This window comes from Gavialis gangeticus, unplaced genomic scaffold (genome assembly GCF_001723915.1).
Source record: "Gavialis gangeticus isolate Ggan-Ray unplaced genomic scaffold, GavGan_comp1, whole genome shotgun sequence".
NCBI classification, from domain to species: Eukaryota; Metazoa; Chordata; order Crocodylia; family Gavialidae; genus Gavialis; species Gavialis gangeticus.
The window spans coordinates 15957281-15976735 of NW_017729019.1; the positions used below are offsets into that span (position 1 = coordinate 15957281).

Consider the following 19455-nt stretch of genomic DNA (forward strand, 5'->3'; position numbering starts at 1 on the left):
TAGGGGGGTTCCCCCCCCCCCCCAATTCCAAATGAATTAGAAGCAGTGGAGTGAAATCATGTTGTCCATTGGCCCCACTTCAGGCTTAAGACGTCAAAGTCTGGTTTGCAATGATCTCTTAAACTGACGTATCTGTTAGAAATTGACATGTTTGAATGGAGTTTCCCCTTGCTGCCTTTCTTTCCTGCCCCCTTTCCAGAAGCTAATTTTACAGGCCAACATGTACACTTTTTAGAGCAATCTTACCAAGGGTCTTGCTGGTCCAGAAAATGGTTTTCATCCACTCTACTTTCTTTCTTCTTTTTTTTTGTCTGAGCCATATGTTGTGCTTGTTAAAGGTATAAGTTTCACTCTGTAGTTGCCAGAAGATGCTCCAAGGACATTGTATGCAGCATACATCAGGAAATTATGATGCTATGAGACTAATTGCTTAGAGAGAGAATTGAATCCTACAAACCTTATCCACTGGGGTAGCTTGATGTTTGAGCCTTTACTAATTTTTTTTGTTAGGTTTCTTAATAAGAACAGCTGATGTACTATAGATTGAGCTATTCGGAGTCTCAAGCTGTATATGGAAATAATCCCTATTTGTACTAGTGTATGAACAGAGTTTAGCCTTATTCTACATGCTGTTTTGCATCTGGCTTGGAAGTTTTAGTTGGGCCCTAACAAAGAAAACCACATATGGAATCCAGCAGCACAAGATGAAGATGGTTTTAGAAGTGTTGAGTATTAGAAGTTGTGCATAAGAGCAATTTAGTGATTATTTCTCCATTTTCTTTTTCCATAGGTCTTCCATTTAAAATAGGTAAACATTTGCCTTGATGTTTGCCATTTTTGTTTGGTGCTGCGTGTTACCTTATTCTCCTTCATTGTTCTGTTTGTTTGTTTTCCTCCCATTTTCTAGGTCCAAGGTCAGCCATTAATGGTACAAGTAAGCGGAGGTCAGCTGATCACATCAACTGGCCAGCCAATCATGGTGCAGGCTGTGCCTGGAGGTCAGGGCCAGACAATCATGCAAGTCCCAGTTTCTGGAACACAAGGATTGCAACAGGTCAGAATACTGAATTAAACAGAATTCACAGGAATTAACTGAGCGGCCAGATCTTCAACTAATATAAACAGTCATAGCGCTTCTGAAGATTGGTGCTATGATAGCCTAAAGTAGCTGAAGATTTATCTCGGTGAGCTTTGTATGAGCTCCATATTAAAAATGAAACTTCTTTTATATTGGCAGTTTATTTTTGAGATGCTGCTGCAAAATTAACAAACATGAGCCACTAAAAAACAACCAGTGCCTTTTCTTTATAGTTTTTGATTGTAACATATTGAGCAATTTGGCTGTTTGTGCCAAAAATATGGTCCATGCTGGGTTTTTTTCCCCTTAAAAATGTGGAAATCCGTGAAAAACACTTACGGATTAGCTTTGAGTTGAATGCTTCTAAGGTATGAAGGCTGGGGGAGAATTTAAACACTTACATCAAAGAGAAAATAACTGTGGGGTGCAATAGGATTAGCTTTTTGTAAAACATATTAGGTTGAAGTATTTTTATAAAAAGCAGTGTTTGGTTTTTAGGTGACAGTTCTTCAGAATTAAAGGGTGGAAAACTTAAGTAGTTCTTTCTTTTAAGAATAAAGTGTTTATCTCAATGGGTACATCTAGTCTTGGTGGTTAGAGCATGGGGTTTGGGAATGAAGCTGATAGCTTTTTCCGTGTTCGCACCACTAACTTGCTGTGTTGAGAGAGTTGACTAATGATTGCTTGTAAAACATTCCATTATTCTTTTTTTTTTGAAAAACATTATATAGTATAGTATTGTTGTTATTCCTTGGGCGGCGTGTGTATTTGAGGAAAGAGTGCACCTGGGGTTTTTGAGCAAGTAGGGCTGAAAACATTCAGGTTCATCCTACTTTTTTATATGAGAAGTATACCAAGGGAGAGAAGGTCCTCTTGCAAGGTTGAAGTCTAATCGATTCTGGGCATATCAGGATATTTTATTATATGCTTGATGATAATTCACAAACATCTAAATAAATATATCAGCCCCTTCCTCCCTGTGATCTAGGTAGGAATTATTCCTAGTATTCAGAACAGTAAACAGTTCACTCTGATTGTTGTATTTCGTAAACAGTGTTGAACTGGGACAGGGTGACACTGGTATGCAGTCTCTCCCTTTCTATGAAGTCCAGGACAGGAGTAAATTAAATCGTCTTTCTCCAGTTTAAATGCTTGGGGAAAAGGAGAAATGGTGGCTTTATTCTTTGACAGACATAAATTGTTGTCAGAAGATGATTTAATGTTGGTGATGAGATCAAAGGGAGGAGAAATAACAGGTTTAGTTAATATTATTTTCTGACTCTCTTCTTCCACAGATTCAGTTGGTCCAGCCAGGTCAGATTCAGATTCAAGGTGGGCAGGCGGTGCAGGTCCAGGGTCAACAGGGCCAGACCCAGCAAATCATTATTCAGCAGCCACAGACTGCAGTTACTGCTGGCCAGACGCAGGTAACTGCACTAACGGGAAAGGATTTTTTTTTTCTGAAGAGAATTGGAAGGGAAAAAGTTAGAAATAGCTTTATAAGCGTAAAGGTTACCAGGTAATGTGGCAAGAGAAAAAACAACAACCTTTGTAACTCCATTTCTTATGGGATTTTGTTTTTACCAATTATTTTGTTGGGACAGAATGTCTAGGCTTGTTGCTTGTAAGTTTTACCAGCTGTTTCTTATATTGGCATGTTGTTGTTTTGGAAATTCCTTGAAAGGAAATGTTTAGACCATAAAGAATGCAGTTGAAGTTAAATGGAAATACTGCCTTCTTCTCAAGCTGGTAATCATTTCTGCTCATACTTGTGTGTGAAGCCCTTTTGTGCTTATGACTTAAATTAATTCTTTTCCAGCTGAATGTTCATTTAACACATTTTTCATGAAATGTGAATGTTGCATCCTTTAAAAAAAAATATTCCCAGAATGTTAAGTACTACAATGGGTACAGAGCTGGCATTTTTGAAATTCTGAGATGGCTTTGAGAAAAGACATCTGAAAAACCTGTGGCTGGTACTGTGATCACAGAATAAGACCACAAACATTTTTAATGCATTTGCAAATTTAGTCAAGTGATTCTATTTCCTCTTTTTTTTTTCCTTTTGTAGAACAGGCTTACTTAAATGTAGGTTTGGGATAGTATATTGTATCTTCTAATTTCTAGTTCAAATTAGTCCTTACAAACTCAGTCCTAGTTTGTCTGGTTTTAATAAAACCCACATATGTATTACCTCTGCAGGCACCATAGGTACAAGGATTGCAACATTTGGGTACTTACAGATTGTAAATTTGTCCTTTTCTTTGTTCTATGTAGACCCAGCAGCAAATAGCAGTTCAAGGGCAGCAGGTGGCACAGACAGCAGAAGGCCAGACCATTGTCTATCAGCCAGTTAATGCTGATGGCACCATTCTTCAACAAGGTATGAGCTTGCTTTGGCATATAAAGCACAGTGCATTTGATAGTCTTTTTATAGGCTGGCGCTGAAAGCTTCCAGTTAATGCTTAGTCTGCTTCCAAGTCCTTTGTTAGTATTAATATTATAGGTCATTAGTGTTGGCATCTGCAAGAATTGTCTTTTGATATGCACTGTATTACTGATAACTAGGGATCCAGGTTTTCTGTTTGCCGTGGAAAAACATGGTAAAACCTGGATTTTCTCTTTTTATCTAAGGAGAAAAATACAGAAAAAAGTGGGTTTCCCCTTGCAGGCTGGCAGTTTTAGCCTGGAAGGGGCTGGGGTGAGCAAGAGGAGGGCAGTCAGGCAGGGGGTGCTATATGTATGTGCGCAGGTACACGTGCATATAGCTGTCAGACAGCCTGGAGAGCAACTCCCATAGCTCCATGCAGGTAAGGCGGGGAGGAATTGGGCTGGTGTTGTGCATGAGGCTTGGGGCCTGGAGCCATGTGTGGCTGCAGGGCCCAGGTGGGGAGTGGGACGGAGCCACAGGCAGCTTGTCCAGAGGTGGGGGGAGCATGAGGGGTATGTGCCCCCCAGATTTGTACCTGGGGTGGACTACCCGCTGCGGGCTCAGGCTCCCTTCTCTGCGGCCCTTCCCGGGGACCTTCACAACTCAGCAGCCAGGGCAGAGCAGGGCTGGGAAGCTCGGTGCTGCTGCTGGGAGCCCTGTGCCGCCATGGTGAGGCACCTCCTGCCTACCCAACAGCAGTGGGGGCAGCACCTCTGCTGTAGTTGGGCAGGCAGAGGGTGCCTCACCATGGCGGCGTGAGGCTCCCACCAGCGGCATGAACCTCCCTGCCCTGCTGCATCAGGTCCTGTCCGCTTGGCTGCTGTGGCCCTGCGGGGAGGGCCGCAGGGCAGGGAGCCCTGAGCCCACAGTGGGCAGCCAGAACTGCCTCTCCACCCATGGGCTCTGCTCCAACCATGCCACCCATTGGGGGCGGAGAAGCTGGGCTCCACGTTTGGCTCTGCTGCCGCAGCAGCTGCTATCTACAAGTCGTGGCAGCCAGGGCTTAAACCAGGGGTGGGCAAAATGCGGCCTGTGGGCCGGATGTGGCCTGTCAGGCCATTCTATCTGGCCCGCAGGGCCCCTAAAAAAATTTAGAAAATTAATATTTATCTGCCCCGGCTGCCTGTCATGTGGCCCTCAATAGCTTGCCAAAACTCAGTAAGCAGCCCTCCGCCTGAAATAATTGCCCGCCCTTGGCTTAGGTGCTGCTATTGGGTCACTGGCCCTGTAGCCCTGGCAGATGGGGGGGGGCCCTCTGGCAGGGCTGGGGGGCCTGCCTGGGTGAGGAGTGAGGGGCACTGGCAGAGCCCAGGTGGCTCTGAGCGAGGAGGGAGGGTCCCTAGCATGGGCAGGGCACCAACATATCAGGATTGCTCAGCACCACAAAGTAGAGGGGGCAATAGTTGCAGCTGGACCCATGTCCTGGTGAGCGAAAGGGGCTGGGGGAGCTCTTATTTTCCATGATAAAAACCCCATAATCAAACGCCAAAATTTATAGGTATTTAGAATTTATTTTATTTTAGTGATTGAAACATTGGTAGGCTTCCAAACTGCTTTAAAATTGTAAATATATCAATAAAACATTGTGTTCAACGGGTACCTATTTATTTATATAGTGGTATTTTATTTTAATCTTGGAAAAATGAGGATTCCTGGGGTTTTAATCGGAGAATTTATGATTTTTATCAGAGAACTGGTGATTTTTAAACGGATTCAACTATGGATCCCTGCTGATAACACCATGTGGTATAATCTGTGGTGCCAAGCATTTGGAATAAGAAATACATGCAACTATTTTCTTTTTATCCTACATTTTAGTAAATTCAGAAGTGGCTAACATTTTTTTTGTTAGGTTTAAACAACAAAACTGCAGGTTTCCAGCCTGCAGTTGAAGCAGGTAAAAAGATTTTTGTTTTTACTGCAGGTTTGGGTATTAGAAAATTGTAAACAGATTAATTTTCAGAGAGGATAAAAGTCTTTTGACATGGAGACTCGTAAAGGGGTTATGAGACAAAACTCAGTTCTCCATGTGGTGGTTCAATGTTTGTATAAGGTATGACCTCTGGGTTTGTGGTAGTTTGTCACTAGAGAACCCAAGCATTTAAGGCAAAGTGCTCTTTCATCTGTGGCTGGAGTACTGCAAATGTGGCGTGCAAACCAAAATAAAAGGTGTGTGCTTCCAAGGTGTATGGTCAGATGATAACAGTTGGCTTGTAAGTGCATGCAACTTTTATCCAAGGATGAATGAGTAAAAAATGGAAGTGGGACTAATTGTGTTCCCTTCATTCTTTCTGTGTGCGTGTTTTTGTTTTTTTTTTTGGTTTTTTTTTCTTTTCTTAAAGTTACAGTCCCTGTTACAGGCATGATCACCATCCCTGCAGCCAGTTTGGCTGGAGCACAGATTGTCCAGACGGGAGCCAACACCAACACAACCAGCAGCGGGCAAGGAACTGTAACTGTGACGCTACCGGTTGCTGGAAATGTGGTCAATTCGGGTGGAATGGTTATGGTGCGTACTGAATTTCCTAGTTCTTTTTCTTTTTAGATTTAGCCTGTAAAATCATACCTTGTTGTCTACAAACGCTGCTTTGACATCTGTTTTAACATCACGTTGTGTAGTCCATTTGCTCAGTGGAATTTGATATTGTGGGTTTAAAGTTGGTAATTGAGAAGTTTAACTTGTGAGATGCTTTATTACATGGGGTATGCTTCTCTTCTATTACTTGTTATGGAGCTTCAAGAAGATTCAGAAACTGAACGAATATTTTCAGCAAAGTTATTTAAAGGGGCTTCGGAGAGTCTAGGCCATACTATTCTACTCTTCAAAAAACCCCTAGACCATTTTTTCAGGTGCAGAAAGTTTTTCCTGCAAATTTCTTACCACATGTATGGTGAGATGCTCTCCCTTTTGTGTTTTGCTCTTCATTTCCAATAGGTGGCAGCAAACACTTATGAATAATACACACAGGTAATTGAACAAATACAGCAGGCACCAAAATAGCAATGAAAGGACTGGGTATGTAATATAAATTACACTGTGAAAGAAACAGTGACTTGCTTTGAGTACTGTCTGTTCATAGAAAAAAAAACACACAACCAAATATTAGATATTGGCAACATGTAGTTCTTTCTGAAATAACTAGTTTACAAGTGTAGTGTAGTGTAAATTACACAGACTAGTGTGTAATTTGATGTTCTGCTAATTTGGAACAAGCATGGTTGCTCTTCAGTTAATGTCCCCTTTCAATTTTAAACTTAAGTTCTACTTCATGTAGTTTTGTGTCTAGCTTATTTTCTCAACTATATGCCTATGAAGTGTATTTCTCTTTATACAGATGGTACCAGGAGCTGGATCAGTGCCAGCTATCCAGAGGATTCCTTTGCCTGGAGCAGAAATGCTTGAAGAGGAGCCCCTGTATGTAAATGCCAAGCAGTACCACCGGATCTTGAAGAGAAGGCAGGCACGAGCTAAGCTGGAAGCTGAAGGGAAAATCCCCAAAGAAAGAAGGGTGAGGCACGCTGTGGAAGGGATGGTATTGTAGAGAAAGATACAGAAAATATTTTAGGCTAGCTCAGAGAATATATTTTTCCTTCCCTTCTTCTTGTACACATGCATAAGACTGTTCCACTAATGTCTTTCTCTCTTCAGGATTTTATTTACAGAGGCCATTTCTTTGGATCCAGTTGGCAATTTTCTCCATACTTTTAATTGTTGAGAATCTATTTTGTTGTGTAGTAAATCAGTATTTATTATACACCCTGTTCTCAAACTTGGTGTTTTTCAGAGTTCAGGGGCTGGTCGTATTTGTTCATTATGTTATTGTGTAGTGTAGACCTAGAAATACTGGACTGAGCCCAAAATATTTTGTTCTTGTTGCAGAAATACTTGCATGAATCCCGACATCGTCATGCAATGGCTAGGAAGCGGGGAGAAGGTGGCCGTTTCTTCTCTCCAAAGGAAAAGGATAGTCCCCACATGTCGGTAAGGAATACCTTTGTTTCCATGAATTGTTCTTTGCATGAATGACATTTGCAAACCTCTCATGTTAGACCTCAGAAATACTTTGTTTGCTGCTTTTATTAGCTTATTCAGCTAGTTTATGGCATTTGTCTTCCTCACTGAGCAACATGTTAGGTTTGGAGAAAAGCTTCCAGTTTCAGTATTTGGAACTCAAGCTGTTTTAAGGTATCACATTACTTAGCTTCTCTGTATACTAGATGTATCTGGAACTCTGTCTTCGAATATGGTAACATTAGGAAAGCTATTTTTTTCTTCTATAGTGAAGACAGTTGTTGTTATTTACCAGTCAGGCAGATTTTGCCTTTACTCTTTAAGCCGTCCTTTTGATTAGAAAAAATAGCCTTGTCGAGTCTTGTCCACCTGAAACTTGTAAGCAGGTTTGAAGGTTATACATTAGGATCTCAGTTCCCATGGAACTGTTGCAGGTTTAGTCAGAAGCTATAATCTAGCCTCACCTTTGTTGTTCTATATCTAATTTACTAGCCTTCCAAGCACAAGAAATGCCCTCAACCTGGAGTGAAGGATTTCCTGGGTATTCAAGAACACATAAAACTTTAGAAACAGCTACTGCCTGTGCTTTAAATAAAAACAAACCCCCAAAAGAAGCAATAAAACATGTCTGTGGAATTTTGTGGATGTGTTCACACAGAGGACTAAAGGATAAAGAAGTAATACTCCACATGTAGCAACAGTCCGTTTAGGTTGCTCAAGGCGCACTGGTGGGATTGTGTCGGGAAACTTGTTGCTCTTAATTAACGTATCTGTTCTGTGAACAGATAGAGAATTTAAGCTTGCGGGGCTGCCAGTCCATTACCTTTACACAGTACTAAGTGCAAACAGTAACCTACAGCAAGGTCCAAAGGCCAAATATTTCAATCCCAAAAGACTAAAATGTCAGTCTGAGAGAGAGAGATTTTTTGGACAAAGAGGGTATCTGCCCTCCAAGCTCCACTGCTAGAGGTCAATTTGCTATGCTGTGAGGGACTGGTATCAGTGTTCTTGTATGTCTCTTGTTCCCACAGGATCCAACTCAAGCGAATGAAGAAGCAATGACACAGATGATCAGAGTATCTTAACCACTGGCTGAAGAAAAAAGCAACTGAACAAATGTCCTGTCCTTTTGCAAGTGTGCTCTTCCCTACCCATGTATCAAGCAAATCTCAATGGGACAATCGCCATATCGTAGCCTACCCTTTTCTACCAAACAAAACCCACTTTTTCAGCAAGTGGTTTGTTTGAGATTTTAACTGCAGTGGACTCAACAAATAGAAATTACAAGGACTTTCTTTGTAGACCCATTTACTTTAGTGCAGGGATTTTGGTCTGACTACCATGCCTTTTAAATCTCCTGCACTAAGATTGGCCAAGGGTGAGAGAGCCACCTACACAGCGATCAGCAATAATCTGGCATGCAGAAGCAGGGCTAACAAAGACCACTTGGAGCCATGGCCCTTGTACAGAGGAGTAAATCCAGCTGGTAGCAACCTTAGCTGACATGGCTACATCTCAGTGCATTGTTTCCCGAGTTGAGTCTTTTTTTTATTTACATCTACTTCTCACAGCTTTGGACTTCATTTGCTGACAACGGTTCACCGTAGTTACACCTGCACTTCTGGAACTGCATGACAGAACTGAAGGGGTACTCCAAGCTCCGTCCTGTAAAATAAGTAAACAGCAATCTTTTCTGGGAAAAGTTGAACCATCTTTGTCAAGTTGCTTTGAATACTGCAAAACCTTTACGAGACTTGAAATGTTGTATATCTGTTTCAAGGAGTAAAAGGAGTGGCTCACTGGCATAGAGAGAAACTGATTAGGAGAAATAATCCTCGTGCTGGTGTTGTTCGATATGCATGTTGATGGCAGCAGATGCTTTGGCAGAAATCCAACTGCGGGCATGAAAAGAATTAAATCCTCTAAGTGACTCTTCTAATAGATATTCAGTGTCTGTTTTAATTTTTGAAAATTGCTGATTCAGTACTTGGTTATTATAAAAGAAATGAAATCTGAAATCTCATAGTAGCAGGACTGGCCATCTCCTGGTGTGGCTGTTTTTCACTGGTATTATGAATCCTACAGAGTTATGTACAATGCCTTGAGTCTGTTCAGTATGTAAGATGGCTCCATTGCAGCTGGAGCAGAGGACAGCTCGACTCTGTGCATCTTAGTCTAGCTGAAGGACTGCTTTATAAATGAAGGCAGACCTTGGTGATCTCCTTCAGGTTTTTTACAAAATATCCTCATGTTGTGAAGATGACACTTAAGGAATGGTGGGTTTTTGTTTGTTTTTCTGAAAAACGTTCCTTTTTGTGATCTTTAGCTGAGCTCCTGCTGAATATTTGTGGTAAACCATTAGGTTAAAGATAAGGGCATAATTGTCAAATGCTGAATTTGGGCCATCACTGAAGATTTCAGATTTCCCAGTAGATGTTTGGGTTCATACAGCTGCCTAAGAGGTGATATTTATCTGCCTGTTTATGCCCTCTGCTCATTTCATGGCATATGCGATGGGACCCGCTGTTTGTCTGTAGGGCTCATGCCCTGCTACAGCTGAACAGACAAAACGAATAGGGTCACTAGAATTAGCTAGACTCTCGAAAGGGTAGCTAGGTCTGCTGCTGGAGAAAGGGTGATGCACGAGTCTGAAAATAAAAGCAAGGAGAGGGAAAGCTTTTGTAGGTGATGTAGTGAAGAAAGGGACTGGAAAAGTCATTTGAATTTCAGAGGAGTTTATCTCAAGGTGACGGAACCATTGCAATTGCTTGGAGCACATTTTCTCTTATCGTTCCCTCCAGTGTTTGTTGGGGGGTGGAAGTGGGAGATCCGTTAAGTTTCATTCTGCCAAAGGGAGAAATAGTGAAGGGGAAGGAGAGGGTAGTCAAAGCCACCAAAAGAACGTTTTCCTCTGAACAGTAGAGAAGAACCTTAAGCCTGAGAGTACCAAGAAATGGGATGGTGAAAAGGGAGAGACAACTGATTTTTTTTTTTTTTTCCTTTTTTTTAAAACTTTTTAGTTCGCCAGCAGGTTCCAGCACCAAGAACGCTAGTGTTCAGGCCAGCCGCATAGGGAGGTATCTGAACTCCAGACAGTTAAGCTACAAAGAAAGAATTGCTATTGAGATTTTGGCCTTTGGCACATCAGCTGGATTCTGTAATTATAGAGGAACGTTGTTCCTGTTCAGTCTTGACTAAAGTGTTTTCCTTCTGGTAGTTGATAACACTTTGTTTTTTGCTTAGCTTTTGTTAATTATGTGCTACGTCCATTGTTCCCAATGTAAGAGTTGCAATCCCACATGCAGTTGTAGTTATTGGTGGGGTCACAAGCCTCATGGAAATTCATGGAAACAGGCTTGTGGCAAGAGTGGGTTTGCTTCCTGAACAGATTGGGAGCTGCTTTTGTAAATACAGGGAGGCATTGGGGTATCACCTTTTAAGTCTACGCAAATATTCTGTTCCTAAGATTTGAATTTCTGCTTAAAATTGTTTGTTCTTGCCCCTTTACATTGTTGGCATCTTTGGTGCCTTTGTTTGACGCCTTAAGATATTTTGGCGGATTGGAGTATGGGTGCGTTTTTCTTCAGTTGGCATATTTGAAGCCCTTGCTGAGTATTGCATCTGGTGTCCCCTATTTCAGGAAATGCATAACTCTTAGCGAAGGAACGTTTAGCTATTTGGCTTTGTTTGAATGAACGGTTACTTGCATCATTATTGTAAATATATTTTTCAGAGCTTTTGTACATTTTGTCAGTCTGGGGTACTGATGTGCACAAGGGGAATACGTCCATTCTGGATTGAGGGAACCTCTCAGTAATGTTTCTACTTTAAGCTGACAGGTCACCTCTATCCCTGAGAACCTCCTGTGAAAGCTGGGAAATCGGGGGAATGAGGTTATCACTCTGACACTTTTTGTATCTGGGTAACTACCAACCAGTATTTATTGGTTTTCTTTACAAATTTATAAACCTTCGTAAAACATCTAGAACTCTTTTCCGGGTAAGTTCTCCCCACGCCGCCCAAATGTAGGGTCTTGAATCTGTAGCTTTAGAATGTGTATAAGGGCATATAAATATAAGGAGTTCTTGTGGTTATTTCCCCTCTCTTCCACCCAAATGTGGTGTGAAAGGCTTAGAGCCATTATCATACCTTTTCAGTTTATTTTGGGTTTCTTGTATTTAGCAACATTAGATTCTAAAGTTAGAGTTTCATCAGTGACATTGGTACCAATTTGAGATCTTTTGGGCACAAAAAATACGAGTTTACCAAGTAAATTTTTAAAACTGGAAATGCTGCCAGATTGCGTGAGACTCCTACCTTGTGTTTGAGCCTCGATTTGCAGAAAAACTCCAGTTTAGTTTGGGAGTGCACGACGGGACAGACGAGGAGAACAGAAGTGACGACAGCTCCGAGGAAAACTAACTCTTGATGGTGTGACCCATAAAGGACTGGAGCAATGAACCTATCAAAAGCCAGTTTCATATAAATGTAGAAGGGGGTGTGGGAAAGACCCTTGAGTGATGCTAAATGATTTCAATGCTTTGCATGTTTAAAAAGAAAAAAAAAGGCAGTTTCTTACTTTGTGAAGGGGCGGGGTGGGGTGGATCGGGATTTGTGTAACGTAAAGCAAAGTTTGTACATAGTTTAAAAGTTTATAATTTTTTTTATATGATGCATTTTTTCAAGTGTATTTGGTCTTTAATAGATGCAATTGTAAGTACTGTGTACACTATCCAGCTAATAAATTTATAAACTCTGAGCTCCTGTCTATAATTTTTTTGCTGCCTTTTGGGCTAAGCAGAGGAGGTGGTGGACGCTACCAACAGCACTTGTTCACAGCAGCGGCTTTCCTGTAAAATGAGCTGCCTTGTTAACGAAGAGTAAACTGTGCTGGGGCTCTGATGAAGCCACGGCACTCACTGGCAGACGGTCTTGCTGAAGCGTGGCCTCAAGCCATCGGTTACGCTGCACCTGTTTGGCTCCATTTGAATGTTCCCGTGGCAGTCTGTCCGGGGAAGCATCCGCTATGGGATTCCTGCAGGATGCGGCAGATGCCATTCTGACTCCTCTTCTTGTCCCCACTTTTAGTGGCTCAGCTGGTGTGCGGGTTCATTGGCAGAGGAATTTCAAACGGTTCCAACCGCTGTTTGCCAACTGGTCGCAGGCCAGAAGAAGTTCTGATTGGTTGTGGAGGGGCCACGGCTTTACAATGCAGAATTCTGATAGGCGCTGAGAGGCTCGGCCCTCCGGCGGAGAGTTCTGATTGGCTGAAGAGGGGTGATTTACGGGCTGCCATCAGTTCTCGTGTTGGCCTTCTGCTTGGAGCTGCTTTTGGCATCAAGATGGCTGTTCGTAGGAGGGATGCCTGTGTGTGGGGTGCCCAGGATGAGTTTCTGCAGGAAGGGGTTGGGGACACAGGGATGTTGGGTGGGTCCCCTTGTTGGAGAGAGATGGGGTCAAGGAAGTGCTCTGACTGGGGGCAGAAGAACATGATGGCATTTCCGCCATGTGTGGCTAGGGAGATGGTACCAGTGGGGGAGTCTACCTTGAGGTCAAGTATGAGCATCCCGAATGACTCTGACCAGATGGAAGGGAAGATGGTAGCAGCATCTGATGAGCCCCTTCAAACCGCGGAGGCAGCAGGTGCCCCTCCACAGAGGGGACCAGGTGATGTGGAGAGCTCGAGCTGCTCCCTGCAGGGGGGTCAATGGGTAGCAGCGCCAAGCAAGTCCTCTCAGTGGGAAGAGAAGGATATGGGACACCTTGTCTGGTGCCCTCAGAGGAAGGAAGTGGCATCAGTTGAACCTCTGCAGCGAGGGAAAAGCGAGTCGATATCTAGGGTCCCAAGGCAGATAAAGGGAGCGGCACTTGCACACGAGACTCCTCTGGATGTGGAGGAGATGAAGGCTCTTGGCAAGTCCCCTCACAATGGGAGGGAAGCAGCTGGGGTGAATTTCCCATCCAGGCTAGTGCAGTTGGCAGCTTTTCTCCCGGACCTGCTGGTGTATAATGATCATTGCTCTGTTCAACGGACACTGCCCTCCATAGAGACCTTCAGTGGGGTCTTGCTTTGTGCAGAGATTACAGGTAAGGGAACTGGGAGAGCCTGTACCAAAGCTTTGCCTGTACTTTCTGGAGAGGGGCACCCATTAGCACCTCGGTTTGTCAGCAGCCCAAAGGGCATTCTGCCTTGTGTTCTCACTTCTCAGCCTTGTTCTCAGTAAACTTAGCTCTGTCCTTGAATCTTATTTATGCAGGTTCCTATGCACGTTTGTCACTGAAAAGATTTCCCTTTGGTTATCATCCTCTGCCAGGTACATGAGTGAGCTTCAAGCTCTGTGGCCACATCCCCTTGTACGTCCTATACGCAAAACTGTTGCTGGCCTTGTAAAACTTACTGTAAAGGGTCTCCTGAGTTTTCAATGCATTTCTTCTAAATCCCACAGCATACCGAGAGGGTTTTGCTCTAATTAAACAGGAAGGTGCAAATTGGTTTAACATCATGATTGGAGAGGGGACTGGTGCTTTCAGTCTAGGAGTTGGTGGGTGTTAATCCTCCCACAGTGCCGTCACGAGGATAAGAATAACAATAGAGCTCATAAGAATGCCACAGCTTGGAACAGCAGTAGCATTGCAAACTAGAAGCGAGATGTATGCAGATCTTTACAAAGCACTGTCAGCGTCTCCTCCCATACATACCAAATTCACCATAAATCCCCTCTGTTTGAATTTGTAATGGGAAGTGTTTTACTGCAGTATCTGAGACCTGCCTTGGCCTTTATCATTTTATGGGCATCTGCTTAGTATCTTTTTGGAACAACAATCAAGGCGCATTCTCTTTGAAAATTTGGCTTTCTGTTTCGGTTTGCTGTAGGATTCACTGCTCTCCATGAAAAGCTGTGGAGGATTAGTGGAACACAATGGCTACGATGCAGTGATGCATTCAATAATTTCATAAGACATCTCTTGCAGAGTAAGTACAATCCTAGGTTTAGATGGAACAAGAAATTAACTGCTTAGGGCTACCTTAGTATAAGAAATGGAGACCCAACCTGGGTTTGCCAAACTGATGTTCTTTTCAGGAATCCTGGTCCTTCTTGTAAGGCTGGTTCTCCAGGTGGGAATTCTGCCCCCTGATCCCTCTTTAGGATAAAGTATTCACTCAACTCCCTGTTACGATAGTTCTAACTATCCTGAAGTTTCTGATATGGACCAGGGAGTCTTAGTACTACCAAAGTTTAAATTTTCAAGGTTTTCCCCACTGGGTCTTCCTGGAAATGAGGTTCTTCCTTTTATGCCCCCCCACTGTTATGCAGTCTTACCGTGCGTTATAAAATTGTTCTATCGCAGTGATGCTGAAGTCATTGTGTCCGCCTACATTTTGCAAAGCTCTTTGGATGAAAGCAGCTGTGTGAAGGAGGCATTATTCTCTTCTCATTTGTTTTCTCTCTTTCTCAGGTGTGCTTCTTTATGGAGGTGACATCTTGAACTTTACAGGTATTCATTGCTTTGAACTATGCCTTTGAAAGAGCATCGGTAGCTATTATTTATAGCCAGATTTTTGGCAAAGCTCCCATTGACTTCAGTGGGATATTTCCAGCTGGTGTTATCTGGAACCTAAGACAAGTGAGAAGAGCAAGATTGGTCTCAATCTACCATTGTACTCTGCTGTGTCTCCTGCAGGGGATGTGTTACTGGTGCTCTGGAAAGGAAGCCGAAGCCAGCTGAGTAACATCATCACGCTAGTAGCGGAATACAGTTTGAGTATGCAGTGGTGGTTTGAATACAGCTGCAGCAGAGTGGGCTTGGAGCTCCAGCTGAAGATTGGTACCTATACCGGATGCCAGAAATACATACTAGCCATCTGGGTCCCAAAGAAGCATACATCTAACCCATTTCTCTTCTCTTCAGGGCTGTCTGCAGGTCACATTTCTCAGCTAATTGTTGGGGATGAGAAGTGTCAGTATTTGCTGGTGACTGGCCAGCAGGTGGACGATGCATGGCTTGCGCAAAGCCTAGCAGAGACTGGGGAGGTGATTCTCTCACCAAACTGCTGGGAGCTGTGTAAACAGGATATTTTAGAAGCAAAAAAGATCCCAGGCCAAAGGGCTGTGAAGGTAGGGGAGCTCCCTTAATGCTTCTATCCATGACCTTTAAAAGTGAGGAGCATCATGTGGTCCTCCTTCCAAGCCCATTGAAATGAATAGAGAAAAACGCTCATTAACTTCAGGAAGCTTTGAATCAAAAAATATCGGACTGGCTTGTGTACACAGGGGTTTCCTTTTCAAGGTTAGCTAGTTGCAACTGTTTCTATATCTTGCTGGGTGAGGACCTGTGCATTTGGAAATTTTAAGTTCCCTTGCCTTGTGCAACGTACACAGCCTTAAATTGCTCCAGGATGTCTTCTCTCTGCAGGAAATCCAGAGGTGGCAACAATAGCGCTTCTGAGTAGTGATATGTTTATTTTGTTGGCTAGCTATGCTTTCCTGATGGATGGTCAATGGGTCAGATCATTCTAAAATCCTTTGGTCTGACTTTTGGAAGAGCTGAGCACCCAAAGATCCCATTGAAATCAATGGGAGTGGGAGGCTTTCAGTACTTTGGACAATACATGTGTTCTACTGGGTTGAGTATAGCAAGGAAGTTTGGCATGTGTGGGAATAGTTGAGTGAAACTGGGCATCAATATATATGAGACAGCCATAGTGAAGGATGATATATAGAGGATTCTAGCTTCTGTTCATGCCTGTGTTATTGAGAAGCCTTTTGGGTGGATTGGAAATTACACTTTGCCTACAATTTCATTTTTCTCAGTTGAGGTATGTGAAGAACCTGCATCAAGATTATTCTTACTATGAAAAGTGGATCAGCAGTCTACGCAAATTTTCATGCAGTGGAGGTGAGCTTTCCATATCCAGCTTCTGAGCTAGCAAGAACACAAGGTCCCTGGAAGAAAAGCAAGATGTCTTTTATTTATCAAGAGGAAAAAACAATAATATGAAGCATTATTTCCTTTCCTAGTCCTGATGAGAAATGCCTCGATACTGTCTCCCAGTTGTGAGCATGAAAAGGCCTTACGGAGGTTTGTGGTGGGAAATATTCTGGAAAAGGTAAGACATACTTTTTCAGATAGAGACCTAAGTCCCACCACAAACAGTGAGGCAGAGTTAAAATCCCAGGCACGTGGAACGGTTTAGTTGCTTCCCTGAACTTCTCTGTCTTCCAGATTGATGATAATCAGCCACTGAAGTTTTTCTCTGAGCTTCGGCCATTAACCGTTGTCTTTGTCAAACTGCAATTTTACGAGAGCATAAAAATGCCAGGGTTGTGCAGATCAATCCAGGAGGCCACTGTGCACATTTCTGGTACCATAGAGAGCTTGAGAGGCAAAATTCTCAAAATCTCCACATTTGGCAAAGTGAGTACAATGAAGCTCCCCAGCTGTAGGCAGTACAAACTGGTAGTACTAAAGATCTCGCTGGGAGCTACGGAGAGACATGCTGCAAATCTGGCAAGGAGAGGCCTGTCCAGGTACCCAGCAGCCTGGGAAATTCTCACAGTAGTATCTGTTTGAGAGTAAGAAACACTTGAGGTTTGTGAAGCAAAGGGAGATAGATACGTGGTACTTTGAGGCAGTACTTCTTATTGTTCACTTGTCACATAAAAGCAGGTAGGAGCATCAAGTTAGATTTGGGAATCATTTGTGCTAGGTGTCAGGCATACAGACAGTAAGATGCTGTCCTAGTCCAAGGAATAACCAGTTAAATTACAAAAGGGAAGAAATATCTATCATCCCCATATCCATCCCCATTTTTGTTTTTAAATAAATGGGCAGCTGAGGACCAGAGAGAGATGCAATAACTTGCCCAAGGTCATACAGGAGATCTTGCAGGGTTGGGATTTGAATCCAGATCTCCTGAGTCTTGGCCCAGCCTATTTAATCGCCAGACCATCCATTTTCTCATTTCCATTGGTTTCTGACTTTGTGAGCATATGCCCAATGCACCATTTTAATAGCTCATTAGAATGCAAATTAATTAGAATTTGAGAGAGACCCTGATACTTGTACTAGTGCAAGGCACAACTGGTTTAATTTTTTTTTAGCATATCCTGTTAACCTACTGCTCATATGCTAATGGAAACCTCGTCTCTGTTCTCCAAAGCAGTGCTGCACATTTCTGTGTGTTTTTGGACTGCCAGGTGATAAAAGGATGGATGAGAGTACTCGGGTCTTAGATACTGCAATGAGAATCTCTGATTTCTTCTCTGAAAATCACATGAAACTTGAGTAAGTGCGTGGCTCATTAGTAGGGTTTCAGCTGATCACTGTCAGCACTACAGGACAAATGTCTGTCATTTGAGTTAGTGGAGGAACCCTGTTAGTAACCCAGCAGTAATCGGTTGTTATATTCTGGGGAGACTAGCTATCTGAGTGGTTAATGACATTTTCTTTCTGGTGGGTTGCCCAAGAAACATCACATCATACTAAAGAAAAATGCAGGATCTCCTATGAGGATGGTTGGGGGATATTCGAGGACAAATTTGTGGTAGGAGAGAAAGGTGATGTACAACATTCGGGAACTCTGGGTCCCCTTTCTGCTTTATCTTTAAGTCTGTTTTCAAGCTAATTTAATTTAGTCTATTTTCTCCAAGTTCAACTTCTGTCCAAGGTGCTGTTGTATGTCAACTGCCGGGACTTTAGTTTTAAGGGAAAATGTTCATTTGTTTTAACCTCCCATTGTGAATGGCACTGACTGTTTTCTGAGCAAATAGGACTCAGTTAAGTGGAGCTGTGTAGTGCTGCTGGAGGTCTTGGCTAATGACAACATCACTCATGCTTGGAATAAAAATAATGAGGCAGCATCTGAAAATAAATATATTAGGGACATATGAATTAACAGACTTATGAATGGCCTGTCCATTTGTTTATATCCACAAATAGCACCATTTGCTTCAGAGGATTGTGCAAAAACCCTGCAATGCTGAAATAGTCTGCTCCAGAAAGAAAACTTTTCTACCCCCTGCTAAATTGCCTTGCACTATGATATACGAACATTTGCATCTTAACTAAAATCCCTAGGGATTTTTCAAACCTTGCTGTTGTAGCTCTGAATGTTCTCTTGGTGTTTTTTAAGACAAATAATGGATTACTGCTGGGAAAAGATTTCTCCAGTGTCATAACATCTTTGGTCTCCAACAGACAGGGGCCTGAAACCACGTCTGCTCCAAAATCAGCACATGATAATAGTGATTGAACTCATCGGCGTGTTTGTTAGTTGATAAAGGAGGCAATCCTATTTATAAGAGCCCTAAATAGTGGCAAGTCCTGTGGTGGCCTTAGATCACTAATAACACATAAAGAGGGAAGAAGATTCAGCTACTTTTGGGTGTTTTGGCAAGACAGAATCAATGGGACTGCTCTGGCTGTATTTCAGGCTGGTTTCCATTGGGATTACAAGTGGACAAGTGTTTTGTGGAGTGGTTGGCCATCCTTCTAGACACGACTACACAGGTACGATAGAGCTCTGTTGTGTCACCTGTGCGTGCATAGGGATTCGTGAGCTCTCTCACTGCCTTTCCCTCTGCTCTCTTGCCAGTTGTTGGCTCAAAGGTACAGATGGCTGCTAGGATGCTGGTGCTGTATCCGGGGCTGATAGCCTGTGATGAAGTGACTTATTCAAAATCTGGGCTACCCAGCCGTTTCTTTAAAAAGCTTCCAGACAAGGAGATGAATGATGCTGTGACCTCTGAAGTCATGTATGAATATCTTGGCAGAAAGAAAAACCCGTAAGCTGCTGCTGTGGGTTCCTTTCACTACAAAGCAAGGGAGAGGAGCAAACTTTCTTTAACCCCTGGAAGCTTGAAAACAGGTGTCAGGAGGTTGTGACCATCCTGCGTTTGCCATTTGGGGCAAGGGGGGTGGGAGGGAAAAAGA

At 42.9% G+C, this 19455-nt stretch overlaps 3 protein-coding genes across 15 annotated transcripts in view; all 3 read left to right on the forward strand.

Annotated features, from left to right (window-relative positions):
• Window positions 1-12077, forward strand: part of NFYA (nuclear transcription factor Y subunit alpha) — a 19513-nt gene extending 7436 nt beyond the window's left edge. For 8 of the 13 annotated variants that reach the window (XM_019514203.1, XM_019514209.1, XM_019514210.1 and 5 more), the window contains 7 exons: window positions 908-1054; window positions 2374-2505; window positions 3356-3461; window positions 5852-6018; window positions 6845-7018; window positions 7390-7491; window positions 8553-12077. In XM_019514203.1, the coding sequence (XP_019369748.1) occupies window positions 908-1054; window positions 2374-2505; window positions 3356-3461; window positions 5852-6018; window positions 6845-7018; window positions 7390-7491; window positions 8553-8606 (882 nt within the window). In that variant the 3' untranslated portion in view covers window positions 8607-12077. The remainder of the gene's footprint in view (window positions 1-907; window positions 1055-2373; window positions 2506-3355; window positions 3462-5851; window positions 6019-6844; window positions 7019-7389; window positions 7492-8552) is intronic. The other 5 variants (XM_019514212.1, XM_019514214.1, XM_019514215.1 and 2 more) reach the window with 3 other exon arrangements.
• A 1344-nt stretch (window positions 12078-13421) lies between these two features.
• Window positions 13422-16445, forward strand: LOC109295109 (adenylate cyclase type 10-like). The gene is made up of 5 exons (XM_019513764.1): window positions 13422-13608; window positions 14980-15018; window positions 15205-15348; window positions 15433-15638; window positions 16335-16445. Exons 1-5 carry the CDS (start codon window positions 13422-13424, stop codon window positions 16443-16445), a joined length of 687 nt encoding a protein of 228 aa, XP_019369309.1.
• A 101-nt stretch (window positions 16446-16546) lies between these two features.
• On the forward strand, window positions 16547-19311 carry LOC109295110 (adenylate cyclase type 10-like). The gene is made up of 5 exons (XM_019513766.1): window positions 16547-16630; window positions 16747-16938; window positions 17687-17808; window positions 18956-19032; window positions 19118-19311. The coding sequence occupies exons 1-5, from the start codon at window positions 16547-16549 to the stop codon at window positions 19309-19311; spliced, it is 669 nt and encodes a 222-aa protein (XP_019369311.1).
• The last annotated feature ends 144 nt before the right edge of the window (window positions 19312-19455 follow it).